At 36.2% G+C, this 16,362-nt stretch overlaps 1 protein-coding gene across 9 annotated transcripts in view; it reads left to right on the top strand.

The window, feature by feature from the left end:
* The window catches only part of rasgrf2b (Ras protein-specific guanine nucleotide-releasing factor 2b), a 66,493-nt gene extending 50,376 nt beyond the window's left edge, over positions 1–16,117 (top strand). For all 9 annotated transcript variants that reach the window (XM_051895381.1, XM_051895384.1, XM_051895385.1 and 6 more), the window contains 10 exons: positions 1,738–1,844; positions 8,011–8,123; positions 8,287–8,347; positions 11,017–11,120; positions 11,325–11,409; positions 12,671–12,868; positions 12,957–13,036; positions 13,121–13,238; positions 13,354–13,422; positions 14,895–16,117. In XM_051895381.1, the coding sequence (XP_051751341.1) occupies positions 1,738–1,844; positions 8,011–8,123; positions 8,287–8,347; positions 11,017–11,120; positions 11,325–11,409; positions 12,671–12,868; positions 12,957–13,036; positions 13,121–13,238; positions 13,354–13,422; positions 14,895–14,987 (1,028 nt within the window). In that variant the 3' untranslated portion in view covers positions 14,988–16,117. The remainder of the gene's footprint in view (positions 1–1,737; positions 1,845–8,010; positions 8,124–8,286; positions 8,348–11,016; positions 11,121–11,324; positions 11,410–12,670; positions 12,869–12,956; positions 13,037–13,120; positions 13,239–13,353; positions 13,423–14,894) is intronic.
* The last annotated feature ends 245 nt before the right edge of the window (positions 16,118–16,362 follow it).

Raw genomic sequence — 16,362 nt, 5'->3', positions numbered from 1 at the left:
TTACTTAGAATAAACTCTAAAAAGCCCTAATAATCTTACTTGTCTAAACTAACATTCTCTCATTCTACTAAATACAATCAGAAAGAATTATATTAAAGGGTTAGTTCACCCAAAAATGAAAATTCTTTCATTAATTACTCACCTTCATGTCGTTCCAAACCCGTAAAGACCTTCACGTGAGCAGCACGAGGCATGCGTTTGATGCTGACGCAGGAGCCGGCCAATAATGAGCCGGCATTCTGACGTACAACCTGGAAGCGCTGGACGTAAACATGACGTATGACAATGACACAGAAGAGAAGATATTGTTGAATAAAGTCGTTATTTTTGTTTTGTTTTTGCACACAAAAAGTATTCTCATCACTTCATAAAATTAAGGTTGAACCACTGCAGTCACGTAGACTATTATAACGATATCTTTAGTACCTTTCTGGTGCTTGAAAGTGGTGGTTAAATTGCTGTCTAAGGAGGAGTCAGATACTTCTCGGATTTCATCAAAAAATATCTTAATTTGTGTTCTGAAGATGAACGAAGGTCATCTTCAGAGGTTATGGCTTACAGGTTTGGAACGACATGAGGGTGAGTTCCCCTGTAGTCAATAATTTTATCCCTTAAAACTCATCTTTGATTAACAAAATTACATATTTAAACTTTTTTTCCCATGGAAAAAAAATTTCTTTGTCTTAAAATAGCTTGAATGTAACTCCACACCCTTGCCTCATTTAATATATACGTGGATCAATGAACATGCAAGTTAGCCCCGCCTCCACTCACTCACACGAGCTCAGAGATCCACTCGGTCAACTTACTGAGGTAAAAGCTGCACAATGGTATCGCTCTTTTACAACATCAGACATATAACGGTGATTAATATGATTAGTCTTTTGCTTGTTATCAAACAGCTAATAATGTGTTGCTAATGTTACACAAACCATGTTCCCTTTCGTCATCTCAGAGTCAGACAGCTGTCTTCTAACAATCAGTATCCTTACAAACGCTTTGAAAAACTCAGAACGTCAGTGGAGAAAGTCATATAGTTCATCATAATATACATCATACACCCGCTATACTGCTAAATCTACACAATTTTTCAAATCAACAGAAAAATATACAGTGATAACTTGGCTTCTCTCGAGACCCCCCTGCTAGTTCACTGTTAATGATATGCTAAAGCCAGCCGGAACATGATGTGATTGGTTACAAGGTAGTTTGTGATGTAACAGACACCAGCGATTTCAAACTGTGGGTCTTTTTTCACTGCAGTTTTAAGGAGAAAATACTCAGCAATGGTGTTGACATATGAATTTGCACATGGTTTGTCTTAAAGCATATTGAAAACACCACATAGATATATAAACAACATTAAAAACTTGATTTTCACCACAGGGGGTCTTTAATGACAGAATTTTCATTTTTGGGTGAACTAACCCTTTAATAGTTCTTTTATGCCACTTTGTGGTTTCAACTTATGCCATTCCAGCATTGCAACTACAGGTATAGTGGTGCTGTGTTTGCAATTGTACTATCTATTGTGTAGTGTAGTGGCAGTAAATTTGATAGTGAAGCAAATGACAGGTATGTCTGTATTTATGTATTAAAATACCTTAATTTTGTTCACCTTTTTTCAAATAAGCTCTTGATCATGTGTAATCCATACATATTTCTTCTACAATCTGAAACGAGAGCCTGGATATTACAGGTCTGTATTACCCTCACAGTGTGTATATTCCTTTGCAGTTTTTAATAATTCTGAGCGGACTTGTGACAAGGAGTTCATTATACGTCGGGCGGCTACCAACAGAGTTCTGAACGTCCTGCGCCATTGGGTCTCCAAACACTCACAGGTCTGTCTTCAGCATCAGCTTACAGTATGTTTCATTCGCCTCACAGACACATTGTGTGTCATTACGTACCTAAAACAGTAGTGTCACACTAATCTGTGTCTTCTTCTCCCTCCCTGCTGATTGACTAATATTTTATCACAGGCACTTTTACATTTTAGTCCAGGCTCTGGCTGTGAACACATGCTAACCCCCAGGCCTCATATTTTACAGGGCAGAGGAAGCGTAACACCTCTTCACAATTTCCATGTTATTTTCACAAGGGAAACCAATTACCTTACATAAACAGTACCAAACCTTAATTAACACAGCAACCACTGGATCAAAATGCATTTCTTCAAAGAGAAGCTATTAAAGGCGAAGTTTGCAATTTCTGTGCCAGTAGCATCCAAACAAATGGATTTGAAAGAATATTGATTTTTTTTAAACTTTTTCCCGTCTATATCATTGGTTGGAGTTAGAGACATCTTTAACCGTCTTGTGTCTTTCGCAATGTCTATCACATGAAAAAGTATTTCAAATATGCGGCGCTCAAGTTGAAAGAAGTTCTTTCAGAAGACATTGTGCTTTTTTTGTTCCACTGACCTGTGTCTCTCATTTTTAACAGCAAAAAACGCATTCTGTGTGAACCAGCCCTTAATGTTGCTTTGTCAGGAAGTCTGGCATACATGAATACACAGAGCAATGTTTTGAAAAACCTAAAAAGCCACAGTGTTACACTTTTCAGGGGAATACAAATGACTTTGGATCTGCACATTCAGTTGGAATAGTAAAAAGTATTTTAACATAAAAATTTACATACTTGTACACAATGTACAAACTACAGTTTATTTTTGTATCTTTATTGATTCAGCTTTTTCAGCAGTGCTTGGTTTGCTTTTAAAGCCAGGTATTCATCATATTGATCTGTGTTATAATATGACCATTAACTCATAGAGATAAAAGATAATTTCAGTCCCTGCCAACTTTTTTATGAGTCAAAGCATAGGATATTATAACATTAATATTGACAACTATTCAGAGTAAAACTAAAATACTCACACAGTCACAGGACCTCACACACAGCCAACATAATTACGTGCTGCAGTGGAAACAGTTTCTCATAATGGCCTTCTGAAATAAGCTTCTCTTTTTCAGCTTTTACCTCGCTTTGAGTGAAGGCAAAGTGTGGGCTAATTGCATTGATCTGTTTTAACCCTTTGTCAGTTTATGCTAAGAACAGCCAGACAAATTCACACAGAGAGAGCTTGTTAGAAGTGACCTTTATGGTTGCACAGGTGAAAGATGCGGATAAGAGAAACATGAGAGGAGGAATGTTTACAAATGCTGGTTGTCTAGAGAGAGAAAGGTGAAGAATTTAGTGGATAGTAAGGAGTAGCTCAAATGTACTTCAAAGTAGTGGGAAACAATGATGCCATTCAAACATTTGTGGTAAAATTAAAAATAGAGATATAAATTAATACTTTTATTCATAAAGGATACATTAAACTGATCAAAAGTGACAGTGAAGACATTTATAAGTTTACAAAAAAATTCTATTTAATAAATATTTTAATACATTTAATAAATGTTGCAAATAAATGTTGTTCATTGGGCTTTCTATTCATCAAAGAATCCTGTAAAAAGTATCACCATTTCCACAAAAATATTAAGCAGCACAACTGTTTTCAACATTTATAATAATAATAAATGTTTCTTGAGCAGCAAATCAGTATTAGAATGATTTCTGAAGGATCGTATGACACTGAAGACTGGAGTAATGATACTGAAAATTCAATGTCATCACAGGAATAAATTACATTTTAAAATATATTCAAATAGAAAACAGTTCTTTTAACTTTTAATTTGTAATAATATTTCACAACATAATTTTTTTTTTTTTACTGTACTATTGTGATTATATATATATATATATATATATACACACACTATATTGCCAAAAGTATTGGGACACTCCTCCAAATCATTGAATTCAGGTGTTCCAATCACTTCCATGGCCACAGGTGTATAAAATCAAGCACCTAGAAATGCAGACTGCTTCTACAAACATTTGTGAAAGAATGGGTCGCTCTCAGGAGCTCAGTCAATTCAAACGTGGTACCGTGATAGGTTGCCACCTGTGCAATAAGTCCATTCGTGAAATTTCCTGACTACTAAATATTCCACGGTCAACTGTTAGTGGTATTATAACAAAGTGGAAGCAATTGGGAACAACAGCAACTCAGCCACGAAGTGGTAGGCCACGTAAAATCACAGAGCGGGGTTAGCGCATGCTGAGGCGCACAGTACGCAGAAGTTGCCAACTTTCTGCAAAGTCAATAGCTACAGACCTCCAAACTTTGTGTGACCTTCAGATTAGCTCAAGAACAGTGCGCAGAGAGCTTCATGGAATGGGTTTCCATGGCCGAGCAGCTGCATCCAAGCCTTACATCACCAAGTGCAATGCAAAGCGTCGGATGCAGTGGTGTAAAGCACGCCGTCACTGGACTCTAGAGCAGTGGAGACGTGTTCTCTGGAGTGACGAATCACGCTTCTCTGTCTGGCAATCCAATGGACAAGTCTGGGTTTGGCGGTTGCCAGGAGAACGGTACTTGCCTGACTGCATTGTGCCAAGTGTAAAGTTTGGTGGAGGGGGATTATGGTGTAGGGTTGTTTTTCAGGGGTTGGGCTTAGCCCCTTAGTTCCAGTGAAAGGAACTCTTAATGCTTCTCCAAGACATTTTGGACAATTTCATGCTCCCGACTGCGAGCCAGGCCTTCTCGCCAACATCACTGCCTGACCTCACAAATGCGCTTCTAGAATAATGGTCAAAAATTCCCATAAACACATTCCTACACCTTGTGGAAAGCCTTCCTAGAAGAGTTGAAGCTGTTATAGCTGCAAACGGTGGGCCAACTCCATATTAAACCCTACGGATTAAGAATGGGATGTCATTAAAGTTCATGTGTCATGTGTTTTTTTAAATTCCCCTTTATTTTCATTTTAATTTTAGCTCACATTTTAGTATTATATACTAATATTTTCTATGTTTTTCATCTAATATTTATATTTTATTTCATCTTTATTTCACTTAAAGGCACAATATGTAGGCCTATTTTTTTCGCTGCTAGGGGTCGCTAAACTCTTCAAAACAATAACAAAGCCGTAGATTGATGATGCAGTGAAGAGGCGTGGAATCATGGAACTTGTCATGCCGATAGATCTAATAATGTTTATGGGGAATAATGTTTATGGATGAGTGAATGCATGGTTGTTTTTTAATATGAGTTCTTAAGCGATCTTGCGTCCTTGTTTTCTCACTCTACGTCATCATCAACCGTCAAAGTTCAATTCCAATACTCAAGAACGTAAAAACAGAGGACGCATGAAAGTACCCGGATGTGTTCTTGATATGGAGGATGCATCGAATGCAGACTTGAGAGAATCGAACCGTTAAAAATCCCAGAAGACGCTGCAGGCGGTTGACGTACGGAAGCCTGCAAGCTTTAAAGTTCTCGTTCTCCCTTATGAGATTCCTGCTACAAGCTCGCAAATACGGGACGCCTCGTGAAAGTAAACATTTGTTTGTTTTTTTGTTTGTTTGTTTTTTTTGAATAAAGTGATAACCTGAAGAAAGCCTGCAGTATTTTTATTGGCATATAAAAATAATCTTAACATTGACAAAGCATAGGTAACACAAAGGCTACTTATTTTCATAAATATTTTCGTAAGATTATTATTTGAAGTGTCTATAATAATATGATATATTTATTACATTTGTTTGTAATGTTATATTGCATTTATTGTTCATTAGCCGCTACTTATAATATGCTGGTACGGTCAGTTGAGCAACAAGATCGCAGCACATCTCAATTCTCACAAGGATGCGTTCTGTTTCCTCGCGTCCTTCCGAGTTCCTTCTTTCAAGGTCGCCTGGCAAGACCGGACTCCACGAGAACACAAGTCCGTTCTCTGCGTTCTTGGAATTGAGGAACAGCCCATGTTTTTTAACATGACTGTGGTATGTAGCAGGGCGTGGCCGAGAATCGCGGGCGCGATTGCTAATGAGAGACAGATATCAGTGCCACACGCGAGTCCCAGGGTATATAAAGGAATGAGGACATTTCATTCTACCGATCTACTCGCAAGTGCTAAAATACTACTCATACAGTTTATTTGACGAATTAAAATTGTGAGGTTACGCAGCACTGTTTCACTTGGTCTAGTTACACTATCATACTAAACTGCATTTGAGTGTGTTGAAAGTTGTAATGTTATTCTATGTATTAGTTTGTTGGCAGTATGAGACTTAACAGTAAGCTAGATCAACATTAGAATATCATACTGATGATATTTTAACATTTCATTGTGCTAAGCTATATAACATTGATTAGTCTTATGTAGATTTGCTTACCTTGTCTAATAATGTGCAAGAGCAGCGTCTCTGTCAAGTCAAAGTCTGTCGCGAAGCTCTCGCCACCTCGGAAACGCCACGCCATTATTGATCCTCATTTTATTTCTCCTTTTGTCCCAAAGTTTGCTTGCCATGGTCCATAATATTTGAACAAAACAACAACCGCGTGCCGTTAGACGTTATGCAGCTGTCCGTGTCTTGCCATGGTTACTATGCAGAACAAGTGGAAACCAGGGATAATGCAAATATTACGTCATTGACAGGCGACAAGTGACAAGGGAGGGACAGGTGCTATTGAAAATTGTGAATTTCTCAGAATTTACAAATTCTTGGAAACATTTAGGATAATGTAAGTACACAGCTGAACGAAATATATAACACTGTGCAAGTGGTTTTTGGATATTTTAATATAAAAATCTTACACATTGTGCCTTTAACAAAAATATTTTTTAAATAGTTAACTTTAGGTTTAGTTAAGGTTAAGTTTAGTTTAGTTTAGGTTCAGAAATAGCTAAATTGATCCGGTTCTGCTTCTTTGTCTTAATATTTCTGTTAGCGGGAAGAATAATATCTGGCAAATATATCTTAAGAAAGTAAAAAGGATCATTTATCCAGTATGTTAAAACATATACTGTATAATGGAAGCTTGATAGGAATAAGCAAAGTTGCCCATTATGCTAACTACAGTCTAGCATATCAAACATGAGAGTACTCATACTCTGAGAACAGCAGAGCACAAACACTCAAGTGGTTTATGCATTTGCATTTGAAAGGCTGCACAAAATATTATGTACTAATTAATTGGTTTGTTTAAATCATGTCACTTATGCTATTTTGAATAACTGTTCCTTTGCAGAGGAGTATTTACATTTTTTGTGTCAGGATCAAGATTATTAGTAAGCTCAAAAACTGGCAGATGAAAGTGCTCTAAACACAGATGGTACAAACAAGGATAGATCAAATTAGCTGAAAGCTTTGGTCCCGATGGCCAAATTATTTCAACAATAAACCTAAAGTGAATGGGGGGAAAAACAGCAAAGAACATCGACTGTTTAATAGATGTGGGGCTTTATGAAGCCAGAAGTGAAGAATGCTTTAACTGTAACACAAGAGATTATAGCCACCCACCTGCAGTGCTTGCAGGCACAGAGAGACAGAAGAAAGGCTGGGTTAGCTGTTGATTATTGCACTGGGAAACTGTAGAGCTGAGGTACTGTAGCATAGCTTCTGATGAGCGCTAATGGAGAGTGTGCAATCTTTAATGCCAACACTTTCATGAATCAGACTACACACTGCATACAATCATTTTATTAATCTGTATTTTGTTCTTGCTTTCCAGTAAATATATCTAAACATTCTCAAAACAAGATAAATTAGCTTGAAGCAAAATTATGTATGTCTGATGTTTGCCCATAGATAAATTAAGCATAAATCTCACTAAATTCTAAAAATCTTAATTCAAGATATGTTCTTTGAAAACAAGTCTTAAATATTATATGTCATTTTGCTTGCAAAGTTTAGATGTTTCTACTGGAAAACAAGAAAAAAAAATACAGATTCATAATATTTTGCAGTGTACACACAGAATTTGCGTTGGATTCATTTGCATTAGTGTGAAAAAAGACCTCTGCATGTCAGAGAAATGAGTTTAGATTCACCCAGTAGTTGATTTCAGCCATCGGGTTGTCAACCCATTAGACTTTGCTTAGCTTAATTTATTATGCATGGGTCTCACATGTTTGTGGAACGTGATATTATGTGTGTGGTGGGTTTCAGGACTTTGAAATGAATGGAGAGCTGAAGATGGGTGTGATCTGTCTGCTAGAAGAGGTGTTGAGAGACCCCGACCTTCTTCCCCAGGAGAGGAAAGCCACAGCAAACATACTAAGGCAGGTTACATAAGCACAAACTCTCGCACATTAAAACTAAAGCACTTTCCGAAAGTCACTCTGAACGGGAGTGTCTTTGAATATAAATGTAGATCTTTTTTGAGATTTTATTTTCAAGGGATACATGAAAGCTGATTAGAGGAAGTTGGCTTTTTCTCCACAGTGCCCTTTCTCAAGATGACCAGGACGATGCACAATTGAAGATTGAGGACATTCTTCAGATGGTGAGAATATGTTATAGTCTTTTTTACATGTTTATAGACCCAATGAAATTGCTTGAGAAGTGCAGTTTTCTTTCCTGTGTTGACATGTGGGACTTATCAAATCAAAGATAGATAGATAGATAGATAGACAAACAGACAGACAGACATAGAGACAGACAATACACTTATTACATTGATTGATACCGTTGAGCAGCCACCTAAGGTTTAGATCTCAGAGGAAAGGCAGAGTTTGGCATGCCTTATGAGGCAGCATCAGGCTTGGGGACTGAATTACATGTTCAAACTGCAAATCTCTGAGCAGCAGGACTCTAATTACAACTTCAAACAGCGAGACGGAGCGCCTGTTGCAGTCCACCACATGCAAACTACAGAGCAACACCAGTGCACACAGAAACACACTCTAAAAGACATTTCAGGAGTATTTCCTTTCTGAAATATCCATGTATTGTTGTAAATGATCATGCTGTTACATTTCAAAGCCCTGCTAGTGATATCTGCTGAGTTTCAATTTAGAGGCATGGTTTTGGAGGGTTTTCTCTTGTTTGATAAGCATGTCATTGGCAGTGTAGGAAAAATAGCTATTATTTTATGTGATAAGACTGATGTTTATTAATATTGTAAAAGAGGCATCTGCACTCTATGCAGATGTACTTTATTATGCAGTCAGTTCCACTTATTCCTCTGCTTATATTATACATTTAATAAACATTTTATGCAGCATTCTGTGTTTTAGAAGGACAGAGATACATTTTTTAATGAGATACATTAGTTGATTTTAATGTTTCTTATCCACCATTGTTTATAGGCTGAATGCAGATAAATGTATTCACACAAACACACACGGCTGTATGATATAATGTGCTATGGCAGCAGCATACTGGGCTCACTAATTACAAACACAGCATGCTTGTGTGTGTGTGGGTGTGTGTATGTGTGTGTGATTGTGTGTGCGCGCAAGGGCACGTTTTGATAACATGTTCCCTGAACACACACACACCCTTATCTTGCTTCTGAAATCCTCACCTACTGTGTTAATTGAAAAGTGTCTGTGCCAATGAAAACACAACCAACAGTCACTCATCGCTAACTGGCAGTTTAATTATAGATTTTCATAAGTTCATATATTTGTACAAGTATGTGTAATTACTAGCCGTCAAATCAGCATCAGCATGGTATTTTGCACTTTGCCATTAAAGAGTGTTTCCCAGAATAGAATGTTTGGGTCATTGACGAATAAGGTTTTTAGAAGTGTAAAAAAAAAAAAAAAAAAAAACGTAATGGAGATATAATTAATTTTAACGTTTTATTAAGTGTTAACAATGAGATTATGTGGTTTTTATAATCAGTTAACACTTCTTTAGTCAATTTTTACAAGATGGACAAAATTTGTCACCAAAAAAGTCATTTGGTTTAACCAAAATTTTGGTTATACCGAATGACGATATTTTCAAACAATGCTAACAGGCTGATATCTAGCTAGCTAGCAAGTTAGCTTGATAGCTAGCTAGCAAAAGGACAATCAAACATTTTATATTTAGTACAAGTTTTTAAAATATGACAACATTTTTCATGGTTGTACTGAATGACCTGATGTTTCAGGACATGGCAAGTGAAAACATGAATTTTTCAATTAGTTAAGAGAGCGTTAGTTACTTTGCTTCATGACCATGTGGTCCTTTGCAGGTGTCTGAATGATGTCACATACTGTCACATGACACTGACCACATGACTTGATCCAAAATGGTCCCTTTATATTGGTTACTCCAAATGACATCAATGAAATTCATTTTTCCGGACATTTTTTCTCATAACAGCAATGACTTCTACAGATACTTTTTATACCATTTTGCACTATGTTGATATATGATGTTGTAAAATCATACCAGAATAAAAAATATATACATTTATTACATTTTAAGATATTTTAATCACAAATGAAATGGCTGTATTGGCCTTTGGACGGTTAAACTGAATTACCTTTTGACACTTCAAAATTTTTAAAATACCTTTATTGCAAAATATAATTAAAACCTTTTTGATTCAATAAAAGAGATCTAGTTGTACTACCTTACATACTTTGGATGTCATATCTTTGTTTTTTATTAATATTAAGGCCTTTGGACAAAAAAAATGATGCGTCACCTCATTGACCCGTTTACATTGCTGAAGGGATAGTTCACTCAAAATTGTTTGAAACCTATATGACTTTCTTTCTTCTATGTAACACAAAAGAAGGTGTTTTGAAGAATGTTCATGCTGTTCTTTTCTGTGCAATGAAAGTGAATGATGACCACATCTATCAAGCATTATTTTCCTTTAATATTGATTTAAATTCCAGTCTGTTCCTCACACATATCTGTCATATGGCTTCCCCCCCCCCCCCTTTTGGAACATGACATTCAATTTCATTGTATGGAAAATAGCAGCATGAACATGCATTCTTTTGTGTTCCATCAAAGAAAGAAAGACTTGAGGGAGAGTAAATCATGACATTTTTTAAAATTTATGATCCCTTTTCAGTTACTGAAAAAACCGATACAGTAACAAATACATGATTTCATATACTTTCTAAATATGCAGTATGTATAATACCTGAAAGAGTCATTAAACAATTACAGTGCCATTTGTCACAGTAAAGAACTTTTTATGTGTCTATTTATCTCATCCAGGCTGAATGCCCAAAGGCCGAGTGTTTCGAATCTCTGTCAGCAATGGAGCTAGCTGAACAAATCACTCTTCTCGATCACATCGTCTTCAGGAGCATTCCCTACGAGTGAGTAGAGCTTCAACACCATACAGAAAGATGCAGACTTCAAGCCTCTAAAGACACCAGAGAAAAAAAATGCATGAAAAATTCTATGTCAGCTTTACTGAACTTTTTCATTATGGGCCTGAAAAAAAGCTCCTGTGTTCATGAGAGAAGAAGCCTCTGCAGACACACTTCTATCAGAATACACTGACTGTGTTCTTGCTGTAGGGAGTTCCTGGGCCAAGGATGGATGAAGACAGACAAGTCAGAGAGAACTCCATACATCATGAAGACAAGTCAGCACTTCAATGATGTGAGTATATATGGAAATATCTATCTGCTTCTTAGCTTAGCTAGTTATAGGAGATACCAGGGCTAGTTGTCACACGTAGAAGTGTACCATATCTCAGTAAGTATAAGGTATAGAGTCAAAAGTATAATACACGTAGATTTCTCTAGTAGTGGTCTTGCATTTTTTATTTTATTTTATTTTAGTTTTATTCTAGTTGTTACTAGTTCAAAAGGTCCCAAATTAGAATATTTGGTGACACGTTACTTAAAGACTTTTTATATGAAAGTATTGATAAAAGTATTTGTAATGCATTAAGTATGCCTTGTAAATCACCTTATAATGCATTGTATATTCGCATGAATAATTGTAACAATAGTTATGATACATTGTAATATCCATCTATTCATTGTTACACCCAAAGTGTAATGCCTTAAAACACATGACAAACAACCATTTTCAGATAACATGGAATCTGCGAATATTATAACTTTGTTTACAATTGTTTATGAAAAGATAAGAAATCTTTTCATCCAAAAATGAAAGATTTCATCCATTCATCATGATTTGAGCTGATATTTATGAAATATATATTTATGAAAAAAAAAAAAATCCTATATAAAAGATTGGGTGATTTCACAAAAATGTTTTTCATAAATATCAGTCCAGTCATGTTGCATTTTTATTGAGTTTTAAGTTTAAATGTTATACATTACAGTATTCGTTTGCTGCAACAATGGTGTTTGTTAACATCTACATTTTTGCCGATAGATGTATTCTTTAATATCTCACAGTTCTTACCTTTAAAATTTTGCAACGAATATGCTGTGTAACATGGCAAATATATTGGGCCATGTTGTCACAAAATGTGTCCATTGAACTGTATATTGTTTCCAATAATGGTGGAAATAATCTGTTGTTGTTGTTTTTTGTTTTTTTTTGTAGCCAACACTTTAAGGCAGGGGTGTCCAAACTCAATCCTGGAGGGCCCCTGTCCTGCAGAGTTACCACAACACACCTGACTGGAAGTTTCCTGTATGCCTAAAAACCTTGATTAGCTGGTTCAGGTGTGTTTAATTGGGGTTGGAGCTAAACTCTGCAGGACAGTGGCCTTCCAGGATCAGGATTGGACACTCCTGCTTTAAGGTATATAGTATGTCTATACAGAAATTGAAATAATCCAAAATAATCCTACTCTATTAATGCTCACTGGAGTAAAAAAGTGTGACAACTAGCCCCGATCACCCCTCCAGTTATAAAAATGTCTCTCTCTTTCTGTGTATAGATGAGTAATCTCGTGGCCTCCCAGATCATGAGCCACACAGATGTTGGCTCTAGAGCCAGCTCTATTGAAAAATGGGTAGCAGTGGCTGACATTTGCCGTTGTCTCAACAATTATAATGGTGTCTTGGAGATCACATCTGCCCTGAACCGGAGCGCCATCTACAGGCTAAAGAAGACATGGGCTAAAGTGTGCAAACAGGTGTGAGATGCACTGCACTGTAACATTTTGTGTAGTAGATTATATCAGTGTGCTAAATTATTCACCGCTGTTGTGTCCTTTTAAACAGACTAAAGCACTAATGGACAAACTTCAAAAGACTGTGTCATCTGAGGGAAGGTTTAAAAACCTGAGGGAAACTCTAAAAAAGTGAGCTGTTGCTACATTTTGAGACACTTTGTTTGATAACTTATGACTTGTACAGTATGTGACCTCATTTCTGTCTTTCTTCAGCTGTAATCCACCTTGTGTTCCATATCTGGGTATGTACTTGACAGACCTCGCATTTATCGAAGAGGGAACCCCAAACTTCACAGAGGAAGGTCTGGTTAACTTCTCAAAGATGAGAATGGTAAGAAATTATATCGTATCCTGGATAATTTCCTCTGGGATTAATTAATATTTGTTGATTTAGTGTCTTTGAGATAATGTGGATAGACAGATAAATCATGACACTCTGTCTGCAGATATCTCATATCATACGAGAGATCCGACAGTTCCAGCAAACTCCCTACAGAATTGAGCACCAACCAAAGGTTAGACAAATCATTCATATTCAGATCAAGTCCTGACACCTCCATCTATTCCTGTTGCTTCAGTAACATTACTATATATCATTTGATTGATCTCAGGCATGCAGACTGCTTATACCATTTCATTAATTAAAAGTGTAATTAAGAGACATTCAATGACTGCTGTTATAACTATCACACTCATAGCCGTGCGATATGGCTGTATATCAGCACGACTGAGTGCCGTAGTAGGTAATTACAGCGTGCTGATATACAGCCATATCGCACGGCTATGAGTGTGATATTGCGTTTATTCAACAGTTCGACAGCAGTGTGTAAATAAATAAGAAATAACAATGGAGTGTCTTTAAAACCCTCTTTTGTGCAGAACTACTTCTTTCCGTCATGAATTCATGATTAAATATGAGTCACGTATTTCAGGTCTAAACAACTACATTCTCGCCTAAAAAAAAACTCTTAAAACTACAGTTCGTGGTACAATAAGTTGTAAAAAATACGGTGGATTTGCTCAGCCGCCATGACAGTTGCTTCAAGCGGAGTGATATATATATATATATATATATATAGTTGATTACATATTTTGCAGTTGTATTTAAACCTCAGCTTTTTATTATTATCACATATGATTGTAATTACTTATTTACTTAAATAAGTATATACATTACAGTTTAAACGTTTGGGTTAAGTAAGTTTAAATTATTCAGGAATTAAATTAAATATAGAAAATGCATTCAACTGATTAAAAGTGACAGTAAACACATTTTTAATGTTACAGAAAATTATATTTCAAATAAATGCTGTTCTTTTGAAGTTTCTATTCATCAAAGAATTCTGAAAAAAATATTTATCTCAGTTTCCGCAAAAATATTAAGCAGCAAACTGTTTTCCACATTGATAATAATAAGAAATGTTTCTTGAGCAGCAAATCAGCATATTAGAATGATTTCTGAAGGATCATGTGACACTGAAGACTGTTCAGTAATGATGCTGAAAATTCAGCTTTACCATCGCAGGAATAAATTACATTTTAAAATATATAAAATCAGCAAACAGTTATTGCTGTTTATTGCTGTTTTTACTGTATTCTTTGATCAAATAAATGCAATCTTGTGAAAATAAGAGACTTCTTTCAAAAACAATAAAAAATCTTGTACCAACCCCAAACTTTTGAACCAAAACAGTAAACCTCTACTGTATGTGTGCATTGTAAGTCTTGCCAGGGGTTTGAAAAGTTGCTTTTTGTGCTTATGAGATTGTGTGCTTTTAAATATGATGTGAAATAGTTATGAGCATATTGGACTCCAGATGAATCATCACATCCTGTTCTTTCTAGTGTTTTTTTATGAACTGTTTTAAACTTTTGTGTGCAATATGTGTCATTTTTATTCATATAGTTTCTTATTTAATCTACTTCTACTCTAATTTGTAATCTTTAATCTAACCGTTTTCATGTAATGTACTGTTTTTGTGTCCAGGTCACACAGTATCTTCTGGATAAGACCTTGATTATGGATGAGGACACACTGTATGACTTATCTCTCAAGATTGAACCCAGGCTTCCTGCATGAACTACAACCTCAGTACCTGGCAGCTTCCATCTAGATGTGCTTTTCACTCTTTGGATGTTTTGAAGGCATGAAGCATGCCTAGTGTTTTGAGGGACGCGAAGGATGAAGGGAACATGTCCTTTTGAAAGTGTGGAAGGGTAGAGGGTCCAGATTTGGAAGAGAGTATTAAACAGTGCTCACCACCACAATGTCACCTGAAGGGTGACTTTTATCATGAAGATGAAGGAAAGAAGAATGAAAACTGGCCACTGTCAGAGGTCAGGGGTCATGAGTGAGTTTCAGGGTCTAGCAGATGGATTCAGTCTTAAGTGAGAAGAGAGTGGGTGAAGATATGTAGCATGTACAGAAGTAGAGCTATTAGCCAGTTTCTATGTAGTGTACTGTGGCCCCCGGGCCTGTGGCCCCTGGCACATCCCCTCATTGGTAATGGTAGTGACTTTGTGCATGAACTAGACTGTGGGTTTGCTGCGCGCTTTGCCTCAACTTTACACTCCATGTGCTTTCCCATCTGCCAACAGCTGGCTGCATTGAACCAAAATGCCACATGATAATTTCAAAAGATACATCAGTCTTCTAAGTAATGGGAATGTATAGTAGCTTTCTAAAATCCTTACCAGTTGTAGATTATATTTATATTTCATAATTCCCCCTGAAGCTATGTGGGCTCTTTGAAAAATCAGTCATTTAATGTGCCTTCTCACATTCACAGACACTTGTAAATGAAAACTAATGTCTCAGCAATGCTTGAAAGTTATGATAATAGCAAATGATTGGCCTCTGTAGCAAATGACAGAACAGAGATATTCAGACTATTTAAACAAATAAATACTAGTGTAAATTTGCATTTTCTTCTCAAATTCTAAGACATCTTACTTGAAGATATACTCCACTTGCATGCAGATATACTCCACTTGCAGTAGGTTACATCATCCATGCATTAAAAAGTAAAAGTTGACTTGTTATTGTGCAATGCAAACCTAATCTGATTTTACAGTAAGTTGAGGCTTTGCTGCCCCCTAGTGGAGAAAAAGATCATTATTGTTAAAGGGTTAGTTCACCAAAAAATGAAAATTGTCATTTATTACTCACCCTCATGTCATTCCACACCCGTAAGACCTTCATTCATCTTCGGAACACAAATTAAGATGTTTTTGATAAAATCCGATGACTCAGTAAGGCCTGCATCACCAGCAATAACGCTCTCTTTTTCAATGGCTAGAAATCTACTAAAAACATATTTAAAACAGTTAATGTGACTACAGTGGTTCAACTTTAATATTATAAAGCGACGAGAATACTTTTTGTGCGCTAAAAATAACAATATAGCGACTTTATTCCACAATATCTAGTGATGGACGATTTCAAAAGACTGCTT

Source organism: Ctenopharyngodon idella, chromosome 5, assembly GCF_019924925.1.
Source record: "Ctenopharyngodon idella isolate HZGC_01 chromosome 5, HZGC01, whole genome shotgun sequence".
NCBI lineage: Eukaryota > Metazoa > Chordata > Actinopteri > Cypriniformes > Xenocyprididae > Ctenopharyngodon > Ctenopharyngodon idella.
This window is presented reverse-complemented; position numbering and strand designations above follow the sequence as displayed.